Source organism: Haliotis cracherodii, unplaced genomic scaffold (assembly GCF_022045235.1).
Source record: "Haliotis cracherodii isolate W230 unplaced genomic scaffold, xgHalCrac1.p SCAF_4, whole genome shotgun sequence".
Classification (NCBI taxonomy): Eukaryota; Metazoa; Mollusca; class Gastropoda; order Lepetellida; family Haliotidae; genus Haliotis; species Haliotis cracherodii.
The window spans coordinates 29,912,081-29,928,811 of record NW_027266297.1 but is presented as its reverse complement, the minus strand read 5'-3'; the positions used below and the strand labels follow the sequence as shown (position 1 = coordinate 29,928,811).

Here is a 16,731-nt window from a genome sequence, read left to right as displayed (position 1 = left end):
TGCATATGACTATTATTCTGACTCGCATGACACTTTAGGAGGGGAAAGTGTGCATATGACTATCATTCTGACTCTCATGACACTTTAGGAGGGGAAAGTATGCATATGACTATTATTCTGACTCACATGACACTTCAGGAGGGGAAAGTATGTATATGACTATTATTCTGACTCACATGACACTTCAGAAGGGGAAAGTATGCATATGACTATTATTCTGACTCACATGACACTTCAGAAGCGGAAATAATGCATATGACTATTATTCTGACTCACATGACACTTCAGGAGGGGAAATGATGCATATGACTATTATTCTGACTCACATGACACTGAAGGAGGGAAAAGTGTGAATATGACTATCATTCTGACTCACATGACACTTCAGGAGGGGAAAGAATGCATATGACTATTATTCTGACTCACATGACACTGAAGGAGAAGAAAGTATGACTATGACTATTATTCTGACTCACATGACACTGTAAGTGGGGAAAGTATGTATATGACTACATGAATCTTTAGGAATAACAACTGTAAATGTTGCCCTTGATATGTTCATGTTGTAACACAGACCACAGACCCTCACCACCCTGCATTTGGACAAACACATACACTTAGAAACAGCCCATGTTATAGATATGGAAAATTGCTGCCAAGCATTTGAACACTGGAACATTTCCCGAAACAAACAACTGAATTTTGGATCATAATAGGAGTTAAATGCATATCAACCTCAGGTCAGGCGCCTTTACACAGTGTCCTATTGTTCCACTTGCTCGTTTGCAGTACAATTTAGAACTTAACCTCTGGAGTACATTTTCACGGTAATGGAACACGCTGGGAAAATGTTATTTACACTTGAGTTGTCTTCCACTATTTGAAATGCAATGCCTATTGTTACATTATGAAACTTACATCCTTTTCTTACATATGGCTTTTGACAAGACATAAGTCTCACAAGTTCATTAGGGGTCAAGGGACATGTACAGTTCAGCTCAGTTGGGAATTTGTTACCTTGAGAAAATAACTAACAAGGACTATAATGTGTCTTTAGTTGTGTTTGACTTTTTTCTTGTTGCTACTTTTGCAAATTGGGTGGAGTGGCGGGTGCTACCGGTAGAGCAGGAATGTTTATCCTTTTTGCGAACACCTGATATCATCACTGAATTTAAGTGATCCATTCATAAAATTTTCACCTCTATGTTGACTTTTACATACAGTGGAATCTTTTTTATCAGATAAATATCTGACACTGATCTTTTAAATTTACAATGATTTTACTGTTTTTGTTCATATTTTATAAAAAAATAATGTCAATTTTATTATGTCAATTTCACAACCTCCTAATCAATATTTTTGTTAAGGATAACAGAAATGTTTTCAGATTTTACATAATAAATGATAAAGACATTTAGTTTATAAGATTTTGAACATTATTATGATATTTTGAATTATTTTCTTGATTATCACTTTATTATTTGGGGGTGGTCGGATAGCCTGGTGGTTAAAGCATTTGCTTGTCACGCCAAAGACCCGGGTTCAATTCTCGACATGGGTACAATGTGTGAAGCCCATTTCTGGTGTCCCCCATCATGATATTGCTGGAATATTGCTATATTGCTAAAAGCGACGTAAAACCATACTCACTCACTCACTCACTCACTCACTCACTCACTCACTCACTCACTTTATCATTTAGGGGATGACATAAAATCTGTGTAGACAATGGAACACTGTGTCAAGATGTATACATAAATCTCTTTCAGTTCTTTCGCCCCGATTATGTTTCTAGGTTTGTCAGCACCATACCCGTGCTCGTGGGTTTCACCGAAGTGGTAAACGTCTGAGACCTGCATCACTTCGGACTTTCCTCCCACATTAAGCTGACACGCCGTGATATGACTGGAATACTGTTAAAGGCGGCGTTAAACCCAACTCACTCACTCACTCACTCACTCACTCACTCACTTGTATGAATAGCTTGCATGGTTCATCTAATTCTTTTATCACTTTATTGTCATTGTGTTGCTTTGATAATCCTTTCATTCAGTAGAAGGCTGATGAGTACCCCATGTCACATCATTTGACAAGAATCTTTGACACGTGCTATCAACATGACAACTTGTTTATTTCACGTTCATCACATTAAGCAAATATAAGCTCATTTCCTTCAAATGGACTATTTTCTAAACACTTTCTCTGTAGAGGAAGTGATACCGCATATTAAAATCGTGTTGCGGAATTATGTCAACATGTATACGCACCTGATATGAAACCTAAAATCCGTCTTACAGGTATTTGGTGTCAAAACTGACATGATTGCCTTGAAATGGGCGACTTAAAAGCTAAACAAAAATTGACACGGGTAGATTCATCTTGTGTCTAAGTAAGCAAGAGCTGTTTACCAACACTTGGGGTTGACAATTGAAGCATTGCAGGTGTATAGGGGCCTCTAAAACAGCTCTCATCTCTTCGTCTTATTTTTCATGTGGTATGCTTGTGAGGTGTGAGTGGTATTATAATATAGTCTCTTCATGGATTTATTGCATAGTTGAAGATTTCAAGGAGCTTAAATGTGATAGGATAAATCCTTTGTGGGTTATTTTTGTAAAAAAAAGAAAGATTAGAGATGATTTAAATATTTTTTATTAAAGATATAGCTTTACTAGAGGGTAAGTAAGTGGTTTGATTTTTAAAATAAATGATCCATTGAGGCCTGTCAAGGATAAGACAAATATACGAAAAGATCAATAGTATTAAATATGTCACAAAACTCAAATCCTATTGATATAGATATATGTGTGTTTGTGTGAGAGTGCGTGTGCGTGTGTGATATTAAAAATGACTAAAAAAAGCATCATGAAAATGACAAATTTAAAAATATATTCTTATTGTAAAAAGGTTCATCTACTACATAAAACTCTGATGATGTTACTGGTAATTTCAACTATTGTACTTATTACCAAGTTTGATGCATTAGTGACAAGAATGATGTCCGATGCAATTCCCTATTTTGACTTGTACCATATGTTCCTGTGTTTTTCAGGTGTGTAATTGACATGCCTTTGCATGTGTTTGTAATGGGTGCCACTAGCGAGGCAGGACACACTCACCTATTTGTGAACACCTGGTATCATCACTATTTGAAAGTGATTTATAAACACATGCTCATATAGTCAGAATTGTACAATGGACTTTGCTTTTGGGAGAAATTTCTTATGAAAATGGAAAGGGTTTGTCGCTTTTATTTAATCTCACATGCTGTCATAATATAGCACAAACTCCTATGTTAATCTCTTTCAACACATTCCAACTTGATATAAACAACCCTGAAACTGACATGGAATATACACCTCAGTGCTCCTGTATTGAATCTGCCTTATTACATAATGTACAAGATCACTCTTGCAAATGACACCTGGCTATCCTGCAATAGGCACATAATCAGGCATGTAGTTATCAGATTATCATTAAGCCTATTTCTTACACATTAACATTCACCATGCAAAGAGCAAGGTTATAGTCATAAAACGATGATTCAGTGAGTCAGACGTTGTGCCGATCAGCGAGTCGTCAATTAGACCATGGTCTGGTACATCAGTGACATAGACGTGCGCCAGTCTGGACAGGTATCAGCTGGGTGGAGACACGTCAGGTGTACATTTCAGGCCCTCGCTCCTATCCCCCAGAAACACAATACACTGTGACTAAAAACACACTTTAACCACATAACTGTCCCACTTGAAGTTTGTGATGTGAGGATAGCCGTTGCTTGTTCCTCTCACCTTGCTGACGTTGTTTGACTAATGAACGCTTGCTGCTGTATATAACAGTGAAGATGTTATTTCCACACAGGTATATAACAATGAAGATGTTATTTCCACACTGGTATGTAACAGTGAAGATGGTATTTCCACACTGGTATGTAACAGTGAAGATGGTATTTCCACACTGGTATGTAACAGTGAAGATGGTATTTCCACATATGTATATAACAGCGAAGATGGTATTTCCACACTGGTACGTAACAGTGAAGATGGTATTTCCACACTGGTATGTAACAGTGAAGATGGAATTTCCACACTGGTATATAACAGTGAAGATGTTATTTCCACACAGGTATATAACAATGAAGATGGTATTTCCACACTGGTATATAACAATGAAGATGGTATATCCACACTGGTATGTAACAGTGAAGATGGTATTTCCACACTGGTATGTAACAGTGAAGATGGTATTTCCACATATGTATATAACAGCGAAGATGGTATTTCCACACTGGTACGTAACAGTGAAGATGGTATTTCCACACTGGTATGTAACAGTGAAGATGGAATTTCCACATATGTATATAACAGTGAAGATGGTATTTCCACACTGGTACGTAACAGTGAAGATGTTATTTCCACACTGGTATATAACAGTGAAGATAGTATTTCCACACTGGTATATAACAGTGAAGATGGTATTTCCACATAGGTATATAACAGTGAAGATGGTACTTCCATACTCAGCATGAAGCTGACGACGACAATGTATAAAAAAAGTCAGTGATTGAGGGAAGGCTGTTTAATGCCTCAGTCAGCAATATTCCTCTAATCCATACTACAGAGGCCTGTAATAGTGGAGTTTGGACCATTCAAATCAGTGACCGATAGCATGAGCATCAATCAAGGCTTGCAAGACATGCAATCGCTAAGTCAAAGAGCCCGACCACCTTGGTCCCTTTTCACAAAGCAACTGTGAGGCTACGACTGTCGTAAGTCTATGTTAAAGTATAGGAGTTACGAAAGACGTAGCATTACCATCGCTTAGTGAAACGGGGCCCTGATCCCTTATGTAGAGAGAGAGTCTTTACCAGCAAGAGGAACGGGGCCTTATTCTCAGCCAGAAACCCACAGGGGTTATATAAGTGTACATGGTATATTTCCACCCTCTCTAAATGCATCTTTATCAATGATGTCTATTTCACTTCTATTTCAAGCTTAGGTGAATGTATAACCAATTTATTACATCATAAATATATACAAAAAGAGCATTCCAAGCTGATACGTCTTACACTGAAATTTTCAGTCTGTCACTCAAGTGTCAGTTGTACATTACGCATAAGTCGAATGTTTCACAGTGGAGGCTCTGTTAGCCACATCGTCAATTTCAATAGACCTAAAAATTACACCTTTTGTGGTGCTCATTTCAGGGTTTTATATATCTATATCACCCTTACACCCTACATCACCCTTACAAAATACATTCATATCCTCTTAACATATGTAATCTAAACCAAAATATGCAACTATGTTGTTGTTCATCCAGCATTTCCCAGCACAGCTTGTCAATTTCAATATGTCATGCAAGCACATATCTTTGATATTCAGTTCTGTGCCTATCACCCAATAAAATCTATGTAACACATGGCAGTTAATATGTTGTTTATTTCATACATGAACTCCAAAGCTGGTGCACTAAATGGAACACCTGTTTCAAAAGATTTATAATTTTTCTCTTTCAGCTGAGAAAACATTTTTTTATTCAAAGCAGTAGATATGTAACAGCTTGTAATAAACAAGGCAATTCCTGGTAGAAAATAGAGTACAGAAAAAACAAATAAATACTTTATATTTGTAACACAATCTTTGATGCTTTTCTAGACTAACATATAGTCTCTGAAATGAACATATCATACAGAAAAAAACAGTTGTTCAGTTATCTTAATAAAAATCTAATAAAAAGGGAGCCCAGTGATTGTCTTCATTTTCAGATACTGCAGTAATCTAGACTTGCCAAACATTATAGACCTGAATGGGCTGTAGTTGATATAAATGTATCAGGGTCTGTAAGACAGACTAATGCTTTTCATTTAAGGTGTATTTTTCACATTCTAAATTTTACATTTGAAATGATGCTCATATTAACATGATGGATATTAACATATATCTCAACTGGTGGATTTCTGGGTACACTACAGTAAATATCAAGATCAGTGAAGCATAAACTGTCAGATACCGTTGTACAGAGATAAGTATTTATAGGTGAAGGAGGGACTTGAAACAAGACACTGTCAGAAGAGATGGGTCTTTCCTGCTGTGTTCATATTAAGGGGGGAAAATAACGGTTTTCTGGATAACACGATAACTAACAGTAGTTTCATGTAGTCATGCTGGTGTAAAATTTATACAGCTATCTGTTATCCCCTCCAATCTTAGGGCTTATGGGGACAAAAATATTTCAGGGGACAAAGCTAGGAATGTGCTGATCTTCACAGCCACATAGTTTCTAAGGGACAAAGTTTACGGAGACAATAAACATACTTCAAAGACACCCTGATGAAAATATAAGCAGGGTTTTGCTTACTGAGAATTAAATATCATATTTTCCACACAAGAAAGTTTCTAAAGTTCATACGAACCCTCAATTTTGAGGTAATAGAAACTTGAAATAACTCGCAAAGAGCACCTATAGGCTTTGTTATCACTGGACTTAAAGGATTTGACATGATATTTCTAAAATATATATCATCTCTTACTTACATATCCTTATATATTCAATGTTGTCGTATGATGGTCATGAGCGAAGTGTGAAGAAGGATTAAGGGTGTTTTGATCAGGATAAAGAGTAGATTATTATGTGAACTCTTAAAAGTTCAGTATGTGCTTTGGTGAACTCTAACACATGAAGCATCAAGGTAATTTGAAAATGGCGAGACATTATAATCCACCAGAAACATTACCTTCTAGACACCAAACAGTAACTATGAGCGATATCTATATGAATGTACAAGGATGGGAGAGAACTTATAAACATTAATCTATCTGGATTGACATTATTAATACATAGTTTCTTCTGAACAGATTTATGTCCACAGGAATTAGGCATTAGTAATTTTGAAGTCATAAAGACCTTAACATCAACCTGTTTAATATGGATACTGTCTATTCTGGATAATTGTTTTGAAAAGGTATAAAGGTACATTTTTCATAATTTGTATATTTTTTACTGCGCTCAATTACATTCCTAAATAAATTCAATAAACTTCACCACAGGAACATAACCTTTGCAAAGTTGACACTGTTTATACTGGACAGTTTGTTTCACAAGGTGCCCCTATTAAAGAGGTTTCACTGTGTTCATGATGACAGTCTTTCTAAGTATATATTTAAATAATCTATCTTAATTCATGTCTATTCCTGTTTCAAAGTCCCTTCGGCACTTCTTTTATGAAGTGATAAAAGTAAAATCTGCAGCAATAGAGGAAAACATAACAGTAATTAACCATATGACCTATGCCATACTCATCCTGATTCTCGATGATAGCAATGCATTATTACCTAACAGCATAAACAGGTCTGTAAAGTTATTGGGGTGCATCATTGCAATAAAAGGTGTTTATTTCAACAAGCAGGGAACATGTTTCAGGGCTGCAAACACCCTAAAATGCTGACAAAAGAGTGTAGTTGCTCATCCTTAGCCATTGACATTACAAAATTCAAGCTTTTCATTATCACAAAGATCTAAATTCCATTCATTCCAAAGTATATTTTGACCTCCTGGTATATCTACAAACATGTTGCGATCTGCCGGATTCTCTGTTATAAGTATTGTTGTCTATTCCACAGTTGATGGTGTACATAGCCTGACAGTATTGTTGTATATTTCACAGCTGATGGTGTACATGTTGCTGTCCTAGTTTCTGTCTGGACTTGCATATAGATTGATAGTGACGATGCTAAATTATTAACTGGCAATTATGATGCTATCTGTCAGAACAGGTAAACCTTGTAGTTGAAACTAGGGATTTTTCAGAGTGAAATAGACAAGGTCTGAAATTGATGACACTTCGACAGACTCTTGTTCCATATGTTGTGGTTGCACAGGGTGTTGATTTCAGTTTGTTTGTTGACAGATATTGATTGTCCTAGTTACATGGTTGAGGGACCTCACAATAGTGCTAACAACTCAGGTGAAACCTCTTGGGTATATCTAGACCTGTTCTTGACAGTTTCATGTTCAAGTTTTGATACTTAACATTGATAGTAAGTATCCATAAGTTTAACTTTGAAGATAAGCAGTAGAGGGGTATGTTTTGTATGGGTGTCAACTTAACACAATAAATATTTGAATTCTATGTTGTGATTATCAGTGAGATTCAGCCCCAGTTGGGACCAGATCGGAAAGTTGTTTTAATTGTTGTATAAGTCAATTTAGCATGGGGGTTGAATCCAGTCACAAACTCCCTCCCCTTCACCTAACCTTGTCCAGTCACAACCTCCCACCCCCCACCCTACCCTTGTCCAGACACAAACCCCCTCCCCCACCCTACCCTTGTCCAGTCACCGCCCCCACCCCCACCCTACCCTTGTCCAGTCACAACCCCCTCCTCCCACCCTACCCTTGTCCAGTCACAACCCCCTCCTCCCACCCTACCCTTGTCCAGTCACCGCCCCCACCCCCACCCTACCCTTGTCCAGACACAAACCCCCTCCCCCCACCCTACCCTTGTCCAGTCACAACCCCCTCCCCCAACCCTACCCTTGTCCAGTCATAACCCCCCTCTCCCACCCTACCCTTGTCCAGTCACAACCCCCCTCCCCCATCCTACCCTTAGTTTCCAGTCTACCCCTAAGTTTCCTTCCCACACTCAACTTTCTTCTATCCCTTAATCTACGCCCCTTCACCTGACTCTGTTTTTATTGGATGTTGTATGGTGTATGGCCCACCTAATTTACTACAAATCCCCAACATATATCTATATTACCATCCTGCTGTTCTAGGAATCAGCCCGAGGGAAGCCACATGTGTCTATTTATGACCCACCCTAATTTCACAAAAAAAAACATGTTCGCCCTGATCCTCGGTTTTCTTATTATACTCCACACAATACATAAATGTGTACAGTAGCCTCCTGAGTATAGTGAATAAGCAGCTGACATAAACCTTACCTGCCTTTTAACAGATTCTTCCCCATGTCCTCCCTGTTTCCATTTTGACCTCTATCCCACTCTACACTCTGCCCCCATACCTCCAACCCTACCCATCCCTTCACCTCCGCCTACCTTACTACTCCCCACCTCACTACATCCCATCCTACCTCACTACACCCCATTCTACCTCACTACACCCCAACCTCCCTCACTACACCCCTTAAACCTCAATACACCCCACCCTACTTCACTACACCCCAACCTACCTCACTACACCCAATTAAACCTCACTACACCCCACCCTACTTCACTACACCCCAACCTACCTCACTACACCCCATTAAACCCCACTACACCCCACCCTACCTCACTACACCCCACACACCCCACTTTACCCCAACCTACCTCACTTCACCCCACCCTACCTCACTACAACCCAACCTACCCCACTACACCCAACACACCCCACTTTACCCCAACCTACCTCACTACACCCCAACCTACCCCACTACACCCAACACACCCCACTTCACCCCAACCTACCTCACTACACCCCAACCTACCCCACTACACCCAACACACCCCACTTCACCCCAACCTACTTCACTACACCCCAACCTACCCCACTACACCCCACACACCCCACTTTACCCCAACCTACCTCACTTCACCCCACCCTACCTCACTACAACCCAACCTACCCCACTACACCCAACACACCCCACTTTACCCCAACCTACCTCACTTCACCCCACCCTACCTCACTACAACCCAACCTACCCCACTACACCCAACACACCCCACTTTACCCCAACCTACCTCACTACACCCCAACCTACCCCACTACACCCAACACACCCCACTTCACCCCAACCTACTTCACTACACCCCACCCTACCTCACTACACCCCTTAAACCTCACTACACCCCAACCTACCTCACTACACCCCACCCTACCCCACCACATCCCTTAAACCTCACTACACCCCAACCTACCTCACTACACCCCAACCTACCTCACTACACCCCACCCTCCCTCACTACACCCCACCCTACTTCACAGCACCCCACCCTACTTCACAGCACCCCACCCTACTTCACAGCACCCCACCTTTTTTATCTGAACCCACTTCCTCCCCAACAACACACACCTCCTCACCCTCACCAAATGTACCCATCCAATACCACCAGTCGCCACAACACTCCCCACCACACAGGTGAGCTATGCTGGCACTGGGTGACCCCGTCTATCTAGGCCGGTGTGCAGGTAGGTAGTTGTAGGTATAAACATAAGTAAAATGAAGATAATACCTGGGTGACAACAGATCAAGACTCATCCCAACGTGCAGCAGCCTGTTCTGACAACCCTCCTCAATCAGGTGATCATCAGGTGGGGTATACCCCCACAAACATTGTCCAGATTGTTGAACACTATAACCATATCTACATCACAGGAATGTTGGCGTCATTTGTTCAAAAATACTGATGAATTGTATTTGTTGTCTACGGATGATATCATAACCTAGGCAACTAGACATTAACCTGTATGTCTTACTGCCTGGAAGAAATGTGTACCTGTGTAGTTATTATACTCAAGACTACTTATCTTAAACTGACATGTCTATATACATGGGCAACATGTCCATCAAAGAAAATCTACAAGCCTTGGTCACGATATTTCCACCCCATCACTTGTGTATAAAAGCTGTATCAACATGATCCTTGTCCAGTGTCTGTAGTCAAACATTGTCACAGTTTTAAGATTTTATATTTCAAAGTTGAAAATCTCATCTTTCACTTTTGTCAACAAGTTTATTCCCATTTGTCAACAAGTTTATTCCCACACAGGATATAACATTGATAAATAAGTATCTAGTATCATGCCGTCTCCTTTCCAACAATGCATTTCACTATTTGTTTGGGTCATATTTCTTCACACCCTTATAGATGCACTGGGAAATATATTTTTTAAAGCTATGATCTTTTAAGAGTATATTCAATACAGGCTCAAAGTTTGACTTTTTTGGCAACTGCAAAGTATGATTAGTATCATGTATGGCACAATTTGTGACGTGATAGCTCTGCACACACAGAGATTCCCTACATCTGTGCAACTCTTCAGAGAGCATACAAGTGGGTGAGAGAATATTGAGATCTGAGTCCGAATTCCCAAGGATTAAATTATTTATCATTCACCATATCTACACAGAAGTCAATGTAAATCAGGATATTGTCATGGTAACACAACTACCACCACCTCTACTACTACTACTACTACTACTACTACTACTACTACTACCTCTACTACTGACACTACTACTACTACTACTAGTAATAATGATAATCCCATTTAATTCCGATCAGTGTGCACTCAGTTTTCATTCTCAGTATACAACCAAAGATGCCTTACGAGGCACATGTAGGTTCACAGTCACATTACCATCTCATCCTACCAGGTACCCATTCATTGCAGGGTGAACAGAGGCATATTTCAAACAAAGTTTCTTGCCTAAGGGGCCACCACATATATCTGCTTCAGTGTAGGCAGGACTGAAGCATTGAAAAATCACAGAAGTGAAGCTAGGAGTCCCCATCCACCTCTCCACAACCAATGTTGCTTAACCTTGCCTGAATTATGGCCTCTCCACTGTACACAGGACAAGGTGCTACCCCAAATGGAGGAACATATAGCATCTCTCCACCCTAAACATAATCATGGCTACCCCAAATGGAGGAACATATAGCATCTCTCCACCTTAAACATAATCATGGCTACCCCAAATGGAGGAACATATAGCATCTCTCCACCCTAAACATAATCATGGCTACCCCAAATGGAGGAACATATAGCATCTCTCCACCCTAAACATAATCATGGCTACCCCAAATGGAGGAACATATAGCATCTCTCCACCCTAAACATAATCATGGCTACCCCAAATGGAGGAACATATTGCATCTCTCCACCCTAAACATAATCATGGCTACCCCAAATGGAGGAACATATAGCATCTCTCCACCCTAAACATAATCATGGCTACCCCAAAATGGAGGAACATATAGCATCTCTCCACCCAACATAATCATGGCTACCCCAAATGGAGGAACATATAGCATCTCTCCACCCTAAACATAATCATGGCTACCCCAAATGGAGGAACATATAGCATCTCTCCACCCTAAACATAATCATGGCTACCCCAAATGGAGGAACATGTAGCATCTCTCCACCCTAAACATAATCATGGCTACCCCAAATGGAGGAACATATAGCATCTCTCCACCCTAAACATAATCATGGCTACCCCAAATGGAGGAACATATAGCATCTTTCCACCCTAAACATAATCATGGCTACCCCAAATGGAGGAACATATAGCATCTCTCCATCCAACATAATCATGGCTACCCCAAATGGAGGAACATATAGCATCTCTCCACCCTTAACATAATCATGGCTACCCCAAATGGAGGAACATATAGCATCTCTCCACCTTAAACATAATCATGGCTACCCCAAATGGAGGAACATATAGCATCTCTCCACCTTAAACATAATCATGGCTACCCCAAACGGAGGAACATATAGCATCTCTCCACCCTAAACATAATCATAGCAGTGGAAGGCTATGCAAGTATTCCACAAGCAATAAACTTCAATACTCCTAAAAATTAAAAAGAAACTAGTAGTTGGCAACCTTTGAAGTATGATGATGAAAAGACGATTTTGTTTCTATGTTAGTCAATCAGGGTTTTTAGGACCAACATTTTAATATCTGATGACAGAATAAAATTGTTTATTTTCAGCATGCAGCCTTGACATTTAAACACTAGCTATCTACTACCATCTCATCCATGTTTACACAGTGATGGTATCAAAGTCTTCAAAAATACACTATAAATCAGATAAAAATAATGCCTCAGAAATTCCGTTTTTCTGACAGGAGGAAAAAACAAACTAAAAGTTCATTTTTGCCAGGAACAAATTTCAAACAGCAAACATACAAATGGGACATATTGTAGAAAATTTAATTGTTTTTGTTTCCAATGAAATGTTGCAGATAAAAGGAACATCAAAACTCAATTCTGAAATCATAAAGCATTCACTTAACTAAAACTTCAAAACAATTGTTTTCACAAAAACTTGTTCCTGGACATAGAACACAACACCAAAACACATCCTTCATTATGGTCGACCTTGACCAAGTGAATAATTTAAAAGTCCGAGGGAGAGATGTGTGAATACTTTCCGAAAGCTGATAGTTGAGTGCAAATCACTAGCTGGTGGCAAGCCGTAAACACACTAACTATGTTCCTCGATTTGACACCACAATGGAAGAGACAATGCCAACTGTACAAAATCTATCGCTATTGGAAATTCTAGTAATCGACATACTACTCGCACTTAGCTACACACAATCAATACTGCTAACATGATATAGCCACGTAGAGCTTTGCCATATCTGTGATATGAAATATCAACTTAATGCACTGCACCAATATATATATTTTTGGGATACTAAATTAATGGTTATTAATCATGACTTCTAAATAATTAATTCTATACATTCCTGGGTATTTTACAGAGCTATCTCATAAATTATGATATTGCCTTTTCAGGAAAGGCTTCTTGTAATCAAGTATGGAATCAGTTGCTAGTTCAGCCTTGTTCAGTTCCTGTAATTTCCAGATTCTTCAGTAAATCACTCCAGCTTGAACTTCTCTGTTGAAAAATGTTTGGTATGACTTACCTGTTTACTGCAAAAACATTTATTTATCATATATAATCCTCTTTGTATGTGACAGGTCTGAAAAATTGCATTCGGCTATTTGTGTTTTTTGACAATAAGTATGATGTGGATTGATTTTGATTGCTGTTTAACGCCGCACTCTGCAATATTCCATCTATTTGAAGGCGATCTTTAAATAATCGAGTCTTGACAAGACAATCCAGTGATTGACATCATGAGCGTCAATCCACACAATTGGGATACAATGACATGTATCAACCATGTCAGCGAGTCTGATCACCCGATCCCGTAAGTCGCCACTTACGACAAGCACAGTCACCTTTTACGGCACGAATGGGTTGCTAAAAACCTATTCAACCCTGGATCCTCACGGGTCAATAAGTATGAACATGCAAGGAAAACATCAGTTGGTTCTGCATTTGCAGTTGAAGTAGATAGAAGGAATGGAATTGGTTCATTTTCAAAGTTAATTACCAAGCATCATTAAAAAATCATCTTAAAGTGTGTTTTTTATTCATTCAAAATACATGCATATTTCAATAGATAATTAAAAAAGCCTATTTTTTTAAGGACATGTTTCTATCCTTTTTCTACATAAAAAAGATTGCTGTTTGCAACCCTGCGATGGAATGCCATAAATAAAACCAGATTACTGGTGTGAATGTATGATTTTGTCTTCAGTGTGGATGCACATTCTTCACAGCAGAGAATGTTTTTTACAATTTGTGTAAATCCATGTAACTGAGGATGCACACCTGTAACAATGATGATATTCTACGAATGTACCGTATATGACCATAGATAAGCCGAAATCTGTATCAAAATGTTAAGCGAGGTAGATAAGCCGGACCCCCACCCTAAAAATACGTCTCAATGTGATCTGTCATTGAAAATAGAATATCAACATGTCTGTATTGAATTATCAAGTTAATCGTGTTGTGACACCATCAGTAATAAAATATGTTTAATTGTATATCTGGAATCATTTTTTTAATTTTAATCAATAATATTTACATTAATTTTGTTGTTCTTACAACTCCCGTTGGCCCCATTCCATAAGGTCCACTTTACCAACTCACTGTTATTTACTACAACCACGATCATATTACCGCTATTGACACCTTGAACACGAACCTTTATTGACAGAAAATGGATACATATATCATAACTGCCATACTTTGACTCATCAAAAGTAATATTTGTTGTAGCATGATGGCTGGGATGACGACTGCTGCGTTGCCTTTGTCAGCTTCCACTATGATGATGATGTTATCCTTACAGGGATTTGTTGTAGTTTGGCCATTAAATGTCAACATGTTGTTTCTGTGATGGAAATTAGAGAGATCGGGCGAAACCTTAAAGGTGATTTGTCAAATTGTGCTACTGCATAACTCAGTTTATGGTTATCATTATTTAGAAATATATTGTAAAACCTGCAATTAAAATAACACCATATCAGAATATATTATTCGTAGTAAAATAGTAACTTAAGATATTATTTTTTCCGATCATTTCAGTAATCTTTATCCCTAGTCTAGCCTAGCATAACACAAAATACAATCGAAATGGTAAATCATCATGTCTAGTGATGTTTAAATGCAAATTTCACATTTTCATTGACAAAGTTTGTGATAGTGTTGTTCATTCACCTGAAGCGATGCGATGTAGTTTTTTCACCAACAGAAATAGAATTTGATGAAATGTAACCCATACATAAGCCGACCCCTTTCTACAGAATCTTTTTTTCTGGTCCTCAAAATTCGGCTCATCTACAGTCATGTACGGTACTCGAAAAATGCAAATGTTTTTATCTTCATATGAAAGATGTCCAAAAACAAAAAACATTTCTCATTTCTTGTCCATGCATTTTCAATGTTGGTCATTTTATTGTCAAGATGAGAAGACCAAATGTCATTTCCCAAAATATCCATTCTAAAAGGAGTGAATTCCAAATGTTAATCACATTTCTGGGAACTCTGTAATGACACAGGCATCTTTATTGACAGGTGATATTTACATGTCTATTGTGCTTATTGCTATTTGTAAACTGTTATTGCTTTTGTTTTTAGACAGATGACATTTCTATCCACCATGTCTATTGCATTTAAGACACTATGGGTCGTGCACATTGTTTGAACAGTTGGAACTTCGCACATGAAAAAAGAAATCATAAAAAAACATATGCATGTCTTTTTAAAAATATGTTTATGATTTGTTACATGTTGTCTTGAAAGATATGCCATGTATATGTGATGGAGTTGTTGCTGTCATGTAATGTACAAGCATGTAGATATACACTAATGAGAACACAATATGCAACACACAACATGAAATAGACAAGTGTGAGAATGAAATGTACAACATGCCAGCCCACATTTCTAACCAAATTCACAAAATCCCTTAGTGGTATCCAGGATTGGAACAACAGGCTTGGCACCAAAAGGACTGCAAATGAAATTCTTAAGAAATATATATATTTTTAACAGTTCCTACCTGTGAGCTACGCCCCTCTCATGGAGGTAATGTATTGCTGAGACCATCTGACGTACAAATGTACGAGATTTATCCTCCGACAGCCGATAGTCTTTATGCATTTTGATATATGCCAACAGTTCTCCGCCTGAGGCATATTCGGTGACCAAACAGTATAACGAGGATGCCTGAAATATAAACAAATTTGTCAAATATTGTGCAACATGATGTGAAATGGCTGAAATTGGAGACTGATTATGACATCTAAAAGAGTTTAAAACTACATATAACCATTATCATGAATATCATGACATGTCTGTTTACTGTGGCAGGAAATCCTGACGTGATGCAGTTCTTTGACCTTTACTGCTATGGTGATTTGGGGTGGAATGGGGTTTAATGGTGTGTTAAAAAATTATTACACTTACATAGCAATGTGCATGCATAAATAAGTGTGTGTGGCCGCATGAACAAGTCTGGACTAAGTTTTATATTGCTAGTCTGCTGAGCTATCTTGAGACAGACATGATAACCCCATTCAGACACAGTGTACTGACTCCGAACCCACAAGTCCTTATTTCATT

General features: G+C 38.6%; 1 protein-coding gene across 7 annotated transcripts in view; it reads right to left on the bottom strand.

The window, feature by feature from the left end:
- LOC139478214 (serine/threonine-protein kinase MARK1-like) overlaps positions 1-16,731 on the bottom strand; it is a 259,220-nt gene that overhangs the window by 155,072 nt on the left and 87,417 nt on the right. For all 7 annotated transcript variants that reach the window (XM_071260595.1, XM_071260601.1, XM_071260596.1 and 4 more), the window contains exon 3: positions 16,169-16,335. In XM_071260595.1, the coding sequence (XP_071116696.1) occupies positions 16,169-16,335 (167 nt within the window). The remainder of the gene's footprint in view (positions 1-16,168; positions 16,336-16,731) is intronic.